Source organism: Camelus ferus, chromosome 27 (genome assembly GCF_009834535.1).
Source record: "Camelus ferus isolate YT-003-E chromosome 27, BCGSAC_Cfer_1.0, whole genome shotgun sequence".
NCBI classification, from domain to species: Eukaryota; Metazoa; Chordata; class Mammalia; order Artiodactyla; family Camelidae; genus Camelus; species Camelus ferus.
This window is the reverse complement of record NC_045722.1, coordinates 11,274,276-11,287,138: the sequence shown is the minus strand read 5'-3', so window position 1 is coordinate 11,287,138 and position 12,863 is coordinate 11,274,276. Positions and strand designations below refer to the sequence as shown.

The 12,863-nt window shown below is 50.6% G+C and overlaps 3 protein-coding genes across 5 annotated transcripts in view; 2 read left to right on the top strand and 1 right to left on the bottom strand.

Annotated features, from left to right (window-relative positions):
* SEMA4B (semaphorin 4B) overlaps positions 1-1,166 on the top strand; it is a 51,118-nt gene extending 49,952 nt beyond the window's left edge. For both annotated transcript variants that reach the window (XM_032469421.1, XM_032469420.1), the window contains exon 15: positions 10-1,166. In XM_032469421.1, the coding sequence (XP_032325312.1) occupies positions 10-752 (743 nt within the window). In that variant the 3' untranslated portion in view covers positions 753-1,166. The remainder of the gene's footprint in view (positions 1-9) is intronic.
* A 1,103-nt stretch (positions 1,167-2,269) lies between these two features.
* Positions 2,270-5,596, bottom strand: CIB1 (calcium and integrin binding 1). Its single transcript, XM_032469461.1, has 7 exons — positions 5,345-5,596; positions 5,173-5,207; positions 3,978-4,086; positions 3,210-3,360; positions 2,949-3,067; positions 2,778-2,866; positions 2,270-2,533 (listed from the first exon to the last, which is right to left on the bottom strand). Exons 1-7 carry the CDS (start codon positions 5,393-5,395, stop codon positions 2,512-2,514), a joined length of 576 nt encoding a protein of 191 aa, XP_032325352.1. The 5' UTR covers positions 5,396-5,596; the 3' UTR covers positions 2,270-2,511.
* Positions 5,597-5,745: 149 nt separating this feature from the next.
* Positions 5,746-12,741, top strand: GDPGP1 (GDP-D-glucose phosphorylase 1). Of its 2 annotated transcripts, XM_006192583.3 has the most exons (3): positions 5,746-6,115; positions 10,512-10,566; positions 11,394-12,741. In XM_006192583.3, exon 3 carries the CDS (start codon positions 11,403-11,405, stop codon positions 12,558-12,560), a length of 1,158 nt encoding a protein of 385 aa, XP_006192645.2. In that variant the 5' UTR covers positions 5,746-6,115; positions 10,512-10,566; positions 11,394-11,402; the 3' UTR covers positions 12,561-12,741. The 2 variants fall into 2 exon arrangements, with proteins under 2 accessions (XP_006192645.2, XP_014421444.2); XM_014565958.2 differs by lacking the exon at positions 10,512-10,566.
* Positions 12,742-12,863: the final 122 nt, after the last annotated feature.

Genomic DNA, 12,863 nt, shown 5'->3' with positions numbered 1-12,863 from the left:
TGCCGGCAGGTGAGAAGTCATGCAAGCAAGTCCAGTTCCAGCCCAACACGGTGAACACCTTGGCCTGCCCCCTCCTCTCCAACCTGGCAACCCGGCTCTGGCTGCACAATGGAGCCCCAGTCAATGCCTCGGCCTCCTGCCGCGTGCTGTCCACTGGGGACCTACTGCTGGTGGGCAGCCAGCAGGAGCTGGGGGTGTTCCAGTGCTGGTCACTGGAGGAGGGCTTCCGGCAGCTGGAGGTCAGCTACTGCCCAAAGGTAGTGGAGGAAGTGGTGGTGGACCGAGCAGACCAGAGCGGCAGTGTGCCTGTCATCATCAACACATCCCGGGTGAGCGCGCCAGCCGGTGGCAGGGCCAGCTGGGGTGTGGACAAGTCCTACTGGACCGAGTTCCTGGTGATGTGCGCGCTGTTCGTGTTTGCCATGGTGCTCCTCATTTTATTCTTCCTCTACCGGCACCGGGGCGGCATGAAAGTCTTCCTGAAGCAGGGGGAGTGTGCCAGCGTGCACCCCAAGACCCGGCCTGTGGTGCTGCCACCTGAGACCCGGCCGCTCAATGGCATGGGCCCCCCTAGCACCCACCTCGACCACCGAGGCTACCAGGCCCTGTCAGACAGCTCCCCAGGGCCCCGGGTCTTTACAGAGTCAGAGAAGAGGCCGCTCAGCATCCAGGACAGCTTCGTGGAGGTGTCCCCAGTGTGTCCCCGGCCCCGGGTCCGCCTGGGGTCTGAGATCCGGGACTCCGTGGTATGAGAGCAGACTTCCAGAGGCGGCCACCCTCTGGGGGCCGGGAAAGGTTAGAGGAGTTCGCTGGACCTCTACTCCTCATGGACCACCACCGTGGGGCCCAGCCCCTGGGAATGATGGAGCCAGCCGGCCTGCTGCCAAGTAGCGAGGCCCCCTCAGTGCCAGACGGCCATGGCCCCACAGGTCCTGGCTGAAGATGGGGGCCTGCCCAGGTGGGCAGAACAGTGCTCCTTATGTAAACTGAGCCCTTTGTTTAAAAACAGTTGAAAATGTGAAACAAGAGTGAGAAGAGTGAGAGACAACACAGGAGTGCCGCACACACAGCCAACCCGGTTCGCAGCCTCCCAGCCTCGTGGGGGCCTTGGGCTCACCCAGAGTGGTTGCTGGAGACACCAACTGGCCTCTTCTACCTTCAGCCTTACCCTACTGCCACAGGCTGCTCCTTCTCACTGCAGAGCCGGGGCCAGCTGGGCTCCGGTGGGTCCTCCTGTGCCAGCTGGCCAGGTTGTTGCAGCTGTCATCCCGTCACCTCAGGGACCGGAGGGCCGTGCTGGCACCACAGCCCTCAGGAGGCTCTGGGCCTGGACCCACCTCCTGGACCTCTCCGGCCTGTATCAGGCTGTGGCCACAGGAGAGAGGGCAGTGTGAGCCCAGGAGAGAGTACGTGACAGTGTTCACCTTCCCTCAGAATTCCAGGAAGAGACGGTTGCCTGCCTTCCTCTATCCCAGCCTACAAACCTGTGTTCTTTTCCCCACACCCACCCTGGCCCTATCTTCAAACCCAGTCCCCCAGTTCACCCCGACACCCTGCCAGCCTCCACTCTAAGGGATGTTGACACTGCCCTGAGCACAGGGGCCCTGAGTTTATGTGGGTTTTATATTTTTTCTAATAAGATGCACTTTACATTTTTTTTTTAATAAAATCTAGAATTGAAATTGAATCATGGCCCTTCCTCTTAAAGGCCTGTTGCTTTCTGAGGTTGGTCTAGTTCTCTGAGTTCTGGGAGGTTCTAGGCCTCCTCTTTGAGGTGCTTGTGGGCCAGAGCCAGCCCATCTTGGCCAACCACACCTCCCAGGTTCTTAAGGTGGGAATTTTAACACAGTGAGAGGGTGGGTGAGGGGATTTGTTCACTCTACCTCAGTCCAGGGATGGGGCACAGGGTCTTGGGTTGTGTGTGTGTGTGTGTGTGTGTGTGTGTTTTTAACTTAGAAAAAAAGTTTTAAAAAGGATCATCCAGTAAAAGTGACGTTTTTCTTTTAGGACACAGTTCTATAAAGTTTAACACGTGGAGAAATTCATGTAAACACCACCAGTCAGGATCCAGAAGAGCTCCATCCCTAGCTCTACCCTGGCGTACTCACACCCTCACGGTGTACTCACACCCTCACTGGCTCCTCGGGAGGAGGGTAGGGAGGCGGCCACAGTCTGACTTCCTTCTTTAGATCCTTATTCCCAGTGTGATCAAAGGCTCCTGGAAGCCCACTCCTTCCTCATGCCAGCATTTCTAGTGTCACACAAAGGCTCAAAACTTCTAAACCTTTATTATTGATTAGTAGAAACACAAACAGAGCGGATGACAATGGCAGTGAGAAGGGGAGAGGCCTTGACGTGGAGGGCCCTCCCCTGCCCCGGGCAAGACTGCGCAGTGCCAGCTCCAGGCTGGGCCAGCTTGGCCGGCCCTGGCAACACAGGTGTAACCTTGGCCGCAGCTCAGTAGTGGAAAGGTTCTTTGACAAGGTGCTGGGACACACGCTGTGGCTTCTGTCACAGGACAATCTTAAAGGAGCTGAATAAAAGAAGAGTGCACTGGGTTTTCTGCTAGAAAAGGAGGGTAGGGACTAAACCGAAACTTACCCACCTCTCCCCCAGGACCCTTTGGAATGAGCTAGGTACCATATCTGTGAGTTCCCTTCAGAAGAAGAGCTACTGTAAGGTATTCAGAGGAAGAAGGAGGCTTTCTCTCACCCCAGGTACCACCTGTCATAATAATGTCCCAGACCCGATGCAGCAGATGGGGACCACAGTCATACCTGGCAAAGTCTGGTGAGCGGGAGATGACATGCTGGAACTCAGAGAGATTGATGGTTCCATCCCTATCAATGTCGGACTCTTCTAGGATCTGGGAAAGGGAAAGCTTCAGGCCAAAGCCCAACCCTTCCCTCCTGCTCCCTGCCCCGGAGCAGCCTGGCCCAGCTGCTCACATTGTCAATGAGCTGTTTCATCTCTGAAGCGCTGAGCCGTGTGTCCTCACCCTCTCCTGTAAGGCAGTTCACAAGCTGGCTCAGGTCTTCTCTGTTCAAGGTTCCATCATCATCAAAATCTAGAGAGCAGACACAGGAAGCCGAAAAGGATGTGGTCAGGATGAGCTCCAAGGCTCCATGAATGACCTCCAGCTCCCAAGTAGTACCACTGCAAAGACCGCTTGGGAAGGGCTAGTGTTCCACCCGGCTCCTGGTCCTTACCAAAGATGCGAAAGGCATAGTGGGACTTGATGTCTGGGGTTGCTGTGTCACTGAACACACTGAGGAGGTCCAAGAAGTCCTCAAAGCTCAGGCTGTCTCTGGTTGGGGATGTGGAGAAGACCCTGCAGATTCGCTCCTTGAAGGGGTTGGCCTAGGCAAGAAAACCCTCTATGAACACCATGGAACGCAGCCTAAGTCACACACTCCAACCCCACCAAGAACTGGAGGGAGCAGTTCAGGATTGCGGGGGAGAACGATCAGCACTTTGGGGCCAGCATGGAAGGCAGGGAGACCAATGTGACTCAGCTGGGGAAGGGACAGGGATGGCTTCCTGGCAGTCAGAGCTTAACCCAAAGGCAAGCCTGGCAGCAGAAAAGGAAGAGGAAAGCATCCTAAGCAAAGAGAAGAAGATGGGCTGATTATTTTAAAACACATTTAATTGAGCACTTACTGTCTTACAGGCACTAGGCCAGTCACTTTGTGTACAAATTTTCCCAGCAGCCCTATGGAAAGGCAATCAACCTCGGGAATAGGATTTCTCAAAATAAGGTAATTCAACTCCTCTTAACAGACAAAACTTCTTTGAACCTCCAAGAATATGTCTGAGAATCTCAGTTTGAAAACATCCTTCTAGATAATTCCCCTGGATAATTTTGGTAAAGCCCTAGCCCCCAGGAAATTGGGGCTAACCAGATAAAAGACTAGAATGGGGACCAGTGATGGCATGATCTCAAAAGGAGTAGCAGAGGGAGGCTAGGGGGCTGGCACCTTGAGTTCTGGAAGGCTGAGGATCTGTTCCAAGGACACCCGTGCCTGCAGTGACTCCTCCACACCCCGGTGCTCCAGGGGAAGCAGCTCACAAAACCGCCTGTGGGCTCTGGCAGAAGGAGGGGAAACTGTTGGTGTGCCTTCCTGGGTGCATTACATCCCCACTCCTTGCCTTGCTACCCATCATAAACCAGGTGAGGAGCTAAGCCCCAGACATTGAACTTCTGAGTCTCAGGCATGATAAGCCGAAAGCAGCTATATCACAAGGCAGTACAGACTGGGAGTCCATTCTTGTAATGGGTATTTACTGAGGGCCCTCTGTATCCCAGGCACTGTGCTGGGCCCTGGTTCTAGAGCTCCCCAAGGGATGGAGAGGTCGGGAAGGAGCCAGAAGCTGGCCCTGAAGACCAGTGGAAAAAGAGCTAAGTTGAAATCTCATTCTCTTTCCAGGAATCTCTTACTGCTCCTGCAGCTATCCTGAACTGTCTACGCCTTAGGCCCAACCTCATTCCAATTGGGATGTTTTTTACCAAGGGAAGCCCAGGAATCTCCTTACTCAATTGCCCAGGCCACAGAAAGCTGGCACCTGGCTAGGAAAGGGGTTCCTCTTATTCAGAGTGTAGTCTTAGGCAAGTTACCAAACTTATCTGAACCTGTTTCATTGTCCATTTACCTCCCTCGTGAGGGTTAAGTTAGGTAATGTAGGCAACCACTTAGCACAGTTCCTGGCGCATGGGAAGTACTTCATAAGCGTTAACGGTTACTGTATTATTCTGGTAAAGTTGGGGAAAGGAGCCTGACTCCGCAAGGCTTCTCTGGCTTTGCCAATAGGCAAAGCAGCCCAGAACTACAGCAGCCCCTGACGGACTGGGACAGGAAGTTCGTTTACGCAGAAAGCAATGGAGCGCGGGGTCAAAGAGCGCCCATCTATGGCTGGAGGCTGCGAGGTAGCTCCGCGGTGCATAGCTGGGGCCGCCGGCGCGGGCAGGTCGGGCGCGCTGGGAACAGGGCATAGCCTAGGGCTGGGGGCCCTGGACTCCAGTTCTGGCTCAACTGCTGACCTCAGGCAGGCCTTGCCCCTCCCTCTGGCGGGGCCTCAGTGTGCCTATCTGTAAGACAGACAACCACCCCCATCCCCCGTCTTGGAAAGCCGTCCCTAGAGGATCCCGGAGGTGAGGTTCGGAAAAGGACTTACAGTAGGATCTCCTGCTTGGTCAGGAACGTCAAATCCTGGAAGGCAAAACAAGACAGGAGGTCAGTGGGCCGCCGGGAGGCCAGAGGCCGCTCCCGCCCTGCCGATACTCAGGAACCCCTCTCCCGAGCGCAGAGCCGCGCGCAAGCTCCCTAGAGACCGGTGTCTCGCGCACCTGGTACTCGGCCAGCAGCTCCTTGGACAAGCGACTGCCAGAGCCCCCCATCGCCTCGCCGCGCGCACAGCTCCGCCAACTCGTCTCGGGACGCCGGCAACTTTCTCACTTCCGCCCTCGGGCCGTGTCACCACCCGGTCCCCGCGGCAACCGCTCCAGGGGCCACCGTCCCCGGGCCCGCCCCCTCCTTGAAGTTTCCAGGCGCTCCCAGCCCGGTTCAGCCTGCCGGATCCCGGTTCCGGGTGGTCCCTGGCCAGCTGGAGGCGGGGCCCGGGGCGGGGCCGGACGCTCCGGGGCGGAGCCCAGGCCTCACGGCCCCGCCTCCTGGGTGGGCGGGGCGGGCCGCGGCTCGTGCTTTTTTGCGTGCAGGCTGCGCATGCGTTAAGGGCGCCAAGACGTCGGTATGGCCCGAGTCGGAGCCTGCAGGAAGTCGCGTGCTGCATCCGCCTCACCTGCAGTAGGTGGTGACGGCCACGGCGACCTTGGGCGGAGTCTGGTAAGGGGCATCAGGGAAGTCTCTGGAGCCAGGGTAACCGAAAAACCTCAAGACTCGCTGAGTGACCCGACGCTGTCGCTTGCCCGTCTGCCGAGCGAGGGCTTTTCCACCCAGAGACGTTGCCACCCGGCACTTCCTATACATGTATTGCAACCCTCATTCTACCTCTCCAGAAATAACCATAACCTTGCTGCCTACTGAGGCTGTTTACTGAGGGTCCACTGAATGCCAAGCGCTGCGCATGATTAGCTTGATTCTTACAACAGTTCTGCAAGGTAAGTTCTCGTTTTACAAATGTGGAAATGCAGAGGTTCAGTGTGGTTCAGTGACTTGTACAGGCTCCGGCATTTAGAAAGCAGTCCCTCCAATCTAAGGCTGTTTTTCAGGGCTCCCCACTGCTGTCCTCTGACCCCACCCTGCGCCCAGACTGCTTGCTCAGGGGAGGTAGGGACTGAAGCTGACCTCTTTGCCCTTGTCCCTTCTCAATCTCTAGGACAATGCTTGACACATAGTGGGCTCTCAATATTTATTGGATGCATGCATAAATGAATGAATCTACACTATTCCAAAAGGTGAGGATTACAACGTGCTGAGTTGAGGAAGTGGAGCTGAGATTAATTCTCTTTTTGTTTTCAGCTTTATTGAGGTATAATTGACAAAATTGTAGGAATTAATTCCTGATTCTTTCAATTCATTCCACTTGCTGATCTTTGTAAAGTCTGAATATGAGCATGTCAGTCTCAGTTTAAAGCCTTTAAGGGGTTAAATACCAAATAGCAGCCCTCTGTAATCTGACTTCAGCCTCTTTCTCTTTCTGCTCAGGCTTTCTGTGTTTCAGCCACTATGGGCTCTCAGTTCCTCTTCTGTCTTATCCTCAGGGAATCCTTTCCTCATTCCCTAGACTAGATTAGGAATCTGTCTTGCAGAGTACCCAGTGCTTCTGGACAGCATGCTATCATGTTTGCAATCTGTATTTGCTTGGGTGATGATTGGGTTAATGTCTGTTTCCCCCACTAGACTGCATGCCCCATGAGGGGCAATGAAAATCATGATCTCCAGGACCTGATATGTGGCAGTTGTGGAGTAAATGCTTGCTGAGTGACTAATTTTCCCGGCACCCAAAAATAAGGTGATCATCTGAGAGTGACTTAGTAAGACTCAGATATCAACCTGTGAGTCCCACCATTGTAGAAATACCCTATTCCGGAAAGTAGAGGCTACAGAGCAGTGGGAATACCAAAACTAGTCAAGTGACTGGAGTGTGGTCCCTTGACTGTTGGCTCTTTCTGTCCAAGAAAGGGTTGGTCTTCAGTTAGTTAAAGGTAAAGAGCAAGAAGCTGTCACAGTGTCTCCTGTGCTAAACTGAGGAGAGGGAGTGCTGGGCAGCCAAGGCGAATCCCTGGACTTGTTGCTGAGACTCTCACTTCATGGTGAAAATGTGGGAATTGGCTGTGTGCCGTGGTGACCAGCTATGATCTAGATCTCCCAGCCACCTCACTTGACTGAACCCTTCTTTATTGAACAACCTTTTGATTATAATTTTGCTTCCTGGTAGATTTCTGTATGGAGGAGGGGCTGTACCAACCAGACAATAAGAACATTTTGTGCCATTTGGCATGATTCTCATTATAAATTATTAAATAGTCATTCTGAGTCAGCCAGCCATCCCTGGTGAGACTGGTTAGCTGATTGTCCTTCCTGTGCCTGATCAACCCTTGAAATAGTGATGAAACTGGCTGACTTAAAAATAGCTTCTAGTGCTGCTTGTTATAAAATTATTTTGTTTCTTGATTGGATCTTGTACAAGTTTGCTCACTCATCATATTTTGCCAATGCTTGGATTTTGAATTCCACCTTTTTTGTTTAGTTTTTTTCCCAAGACATTTTTTTCCCTGCTTGTGGTATTGTTTTCCTCTTCCTGTTTTCCTTGAGATGTTAGATAGGATGGCCACACGAAGTTTCTCTGAGGCAGTGACATTTGATCTGAGACCTGAAGGAGCCAGCCATAAGAAGAAAATCTGGGACAAGGGTATTTTTGGCCAAAAGAACAGAAAGCTCCAAGGTCCTGAAGAGAAACAAGTTTAGGAAGAGTGAGGGGCAGAGTAGGCAAGGGAAAGAGGGGTATGAGAAGAGTTGAGAGAGGGAGGCACAGCTAAGCCTTGAGAGCCCAGAGGCCATGATGAGGAGACTTTGTTCTAGAGGTTCAAGGTCACATCACTAGTGAATGGTAGAACTACAATTCAGACACCTTGTCAGCCTCCAAAACTTAATCTCTCACCTTTCTCCCGGGATGATACCCACTGCACAGGCTTATTGTGAAAGTCACCTAAGCGGATTTGGAAAGCCCCCAGCCCATAGCTGGCATGATAAAGATATGCAACTAGTGGTCCCTTTCTCTTCTTATAAAGATTCTGTCCTGTCAGTGGTCACCATGATTTGTCACTTAAGTATTCCTCTTTATTCCTAGGTAATACTCTTTGCCTCCTAGTTCACTTTAACTTAATTACAACTGTACCTACTTTCAATTGATTCTGTTGACCAATATGTCTTTACTTATATTTTTAGTCTTTTGGTGTCACCTTGGTCCTGGGTCCTTGGTCCCTCTCCCTGGGTTTTAATGTTATTCCAAATTTGTACCCAGCCCAGACCTTACCCTTGACCTCCAGGTTTGACTATCCAGCTGCTGACACCACTTCTCTTGGATGCCCAGGCTACATCTCAAACTCAAGAATCAAAACTGAACTCTTGATCTCTCTCTTCCTCTAGTCACCCTATCCCCACCCCACCTCCCCAGCCTCCTCACCTCTGTAAATGCCGCTGCTGCCGCGCCCGCTTCCTGGAGCCGAGTTGCTCCCAGTTCTTCCCTTTCTGTCAGTCCCCAGAGTCAGCATGTCAGCAGGCCCTGTTAGTTCAGGCTTCAACATGACCCATACCGCCAGCTCCTCTCTCTCTCTATTGCCATCTGTGTTGTCCAGTCACCCTCATCCCTCACCTGGCCTTCAGAGAGGCCTCCAAAATGGTCTCTGCTTCCCCTTTGCTCCCCCTACAATCCACTTTCCACACAACAGTTAGGAAAGGTTTATAAAATACCAGACGATCCTCATGCTTAGAACCTGCCAGTGATTTCTTACTGTTTAGAATAAAATCCATCTCCTGGGAGGAGGGTATAGCTCAGTGGTGGAGCATCTGCTTAGCATGCACAAGGTCCTGGGTTCAGTTCCTAGTACTGCCATTTAATTAATTAATTAATTAATTAATTAAAAATTCCATCTCCTGACCAAGGCCCTGCAGCTAATCTGGCCTCCCCCTCCAGCTTCATCTGGGGCCCTCATCTCCCCTTTGTCAGCCACGCTCCAGTAACACTGGCTTGTTTTCTGTTCCTTGAACAGGCCGAGCACCTGCCCAACTCAGGGCCTTGGACTTGCAGTTTTCTTTGCCTAGAGCACACTTTCCTCAGCTCTTCACTGGGGGCCTCTTCTCATCCTTCATATCTCAGCTCAGCTGTCATCTCAGAGCCCTGCCCCACCCTCTTGTAGATGTAGGATGCCCTGATCCCCCTCCTCTGTTGTATCACTTGTTTATTTCCCACCAAATGCTATCACCATGGGGAGTCAATGTGTTCCTTTTGCTTATCATCTGACTCCACCCCAGGATGTAAGTGCCATAAGGATAGGGACTTTGTTCTCCTTATTTGTGACCGTGTCCTCATTGCCTCATACACAGCATTACTCCATAAGTACTTGGGTTTTGTGGCTTAGCTGAACATGGAGCAGGGTGCCTGGAAGACGTGCCCCCAGAATGTCAGCAGTAGGGATGAGATAGGCATTGAACCTGAATAAATTAATGAATGAATGAGAGAGTAAGTGAATACTGTCTTAAGTTTAGCTCAGCAAATTACTGGATTTCTGAAATCTATTTTGAGACTCACTTAAAATTTTTTTTAATTGTGGTAAAATTATATAATATAAAATTTACCATCTTGACCTTTTTAAAATTGTGGTTAAAAAACACTTAGTGTAAAATTTAACACTGTAACCATTTCTAAGTGTATAGTTCCATAGTGTTAAGTATATTCAGACTGTCTGGTAGCCAATCTCCAGAACTCTTTTCATCTTGCAAAACTGAAACTCTAGACCCATTAGTCAATAAACAATTCCTCAGTCTCACCTCCCCACGACCCCTGGGAACCACCATTCTACTTTCTGTCTCTATGAATTTGACCACTCTAGGTACCTTATATAAGTGGAATCATACAATTTTTGTCCTTTTATGGCTGATTTCATTTGGCATGATATCCCCAAGGTTCATCCATGTTACAGCATATGTCTGCATTTCCTTCCTCTTTAAGGCTGAGTTATATTCCATTGTCTGTATATACCACATTTTGTTTATCCATTCTTTTGTTGGACACTTGGGTTATTTCCACCTTTTGGCTATTATGAATAATGCTGCTATGAGCATGGATGTACAGATACCTCTTTGATACCCTGCTTTTAATTCTTTTGGAAGAACTATTTCTAAGTATAGTTCAGTAGTGTTAAGTATTTTCACATTGTTTTGCCACCAATCTCTCGAGCTTTTTCATCTTACAAACTAAAACTCTATACCCATTAAACTCAGTTTGACTTTTAATATGTCATTTTGTATGTTTTGTATTTTATTAATGTGAAGTTTCTGGACCAGCAGAGCTGAGGATACCAAAACTTGTTCTGAAGCAACTATTGAGGTAAACCTTGTTCTGAAGTCCTGTCTGGGCCAACAGCAGGCCGTCTCCCTGACACCTCTGGGTCTGCAGGGCTCCCGGGGCCCAGTGGAAGATGAAGACAGGCATAGATTTCTACCTTAAAGGATTGACCCAGGGCACTTATGCACACATTGGGACATCCTCACCCAAATGATTCTACGCATGGCCATTTGGAATCACTACCCAACAGTGGAAAAGCTATTCTCACAAAAGGAGTAGTCAGCTTTGAAACCCTGGCCATCCTCATGTACTGGAACACTGGTACAGTTTCCTGGAGGGCAGCTTGACCTGAGCCGTGAGCCTACTCTGACCCAGCGATCTACTAAGATTTTATTTTAAAAGAAAATAAAAACATCTGCAAAGATAGATGCATAGGATGTTCATCACAACATTGTGTATAATAGTATAAAATTGGCAACAACCTAAATGTACAAGTTAAACGTTGGTTAAAAAATCAAGACCCATCTACATGTGAAATTGAGGTTAAACGTAAATTGCGATTTTCCCCTGGGCATTGGATAAGGTTGTATTTTATCTTTATTTTTTTCCTCCATTAAGAAAGTTTACTCAATATATATAATTTATAGAAATAAAACAATTTTGATTTATATTTTTAATTCAGCAAAAAAATATGCTAATCTGCAGGTGAGTGAATTATGAGTGATTTCTGTATTTTCATAATATTTTACCAAAGGCATGTATTAACTTTTTGTAATCAGAACAAACAGTAAAGGTTATTTGAAAATAAAAATAAAATCTCTGGAAATGGGATATCATCATGCATTTTTCGCCTCTTATGATTGTTTCAGGTCAGCCCCATGGCTATTTCACATGATTCAAATGAAACTTCCTATTTGCTACCTCCAAACACTGAGGACTGGGAAGGACACAACATTCCTGACTTTGTCTACGGGCAGAAGGAACTTGTGCCAGAAGGGATTCAGTGGCCGAGGAACACACCCAGCCTCCCAGACACACTGCCACTGTCTCGCTTTGACTCTGCACTCTGCTCGGCCTGGAGGCAGCGGATGGAACTGGGGCTGTTCCGTTACCGCCTAGGGGAGCTGCAGACCCGAACCCTCCCTGGTGCTGTGGGTTTTGTGGCTCAGCTGAATGTGGAGCGAGGTGTGCAGAGAAGGCGCCCCCAGAACATCAGGAGTGTGAGGCAGGCGTTTGACCCTGAACAGTTTAACTTCAATAAGATCCGGCCAGGAGAAGTCCTCTTCCATTTGCACCGGGAACCCGATCTCCCTGGTGTGCTCCAGCAAGAGGATATCCTTGTGGTGATCAACGTCAGCCCCCTGGAGTGGGGCCACGTGCTGCTGGTACCTGAGCCCGCCCGAGGGCTCCCCCAGCGCCTGCTGCCAGGGGCACTGCGGGCTGGGGTCGAGGCCGTGCTACTGAGCTCACACCCGGGCTTCCGCGTTGGCTTCAACAGCCTAGGTGGCCTGGCCTCGGTGAACCATCTCCACCTGCATGGCTATTACCTGGCGCACAGACTGCCTGTGGAGGGGGCCCCCAGCAAACCCCTGGACCCTGGGGGCCATCTGCATCTGCTCCAGGCCCTCCCAGCTCCTGGCTTTCTTTTTTACACTAGCAGCCCAGGACCTGACTTGGAAGCCTTGATAAGCAGGGTCTGTCGGGCCACTGACTATCTGACTGACCACGAGATTGCACATAACTTGTTTGTGACCCGGGGGGGCCCACCTGGAAAGACATCGTCTTCCTCAGCCCTTACAGGGGTCCGAGTAATTCTGTGGGCCCGGAAGCCCAGCTTTGGAGTAAAGGAAGGCGAGGCGTTCAATGTTGCCCTCTGTGAGCTGGCCGGGCACCTCCCTGTCAAAATGTCCCAGGACTTCAGCAGCCTAACAGAGGCAGCTGCTCTGGCTCTCATCCGAGACTGTCTGCTGCCCCCAGCCCAGGCAGAAGAGGTACAGGCAGCACTGGTAGCCTTGACAGCCCAGGAGGAGCAGTAATCCTTCCAGAAGTATTTATTTTGTAACTGAGCTAAGTCTTTTTCCAGAGAGCTGTCCCTCATGGTCATGTGGCCACTTTCACGAATGCCTTCTCACCTGTCTCAGCCTAAGGGGAGGGATAAGAACTGGTAAGTGGTCTCTTTAAAGAGGAGAAACCTGGGAATAAATCGAATGAATGAGCCCTGGTGGATGTATCTGTTGCTTTTCACCTTTCTTCTTAGACAAGCCCCAGGGATGTCAAACCTATAGTTACAAAGGGAGTGTGTTCAAGAGTTACACACTCCTGACTTTATATGTGCAGAC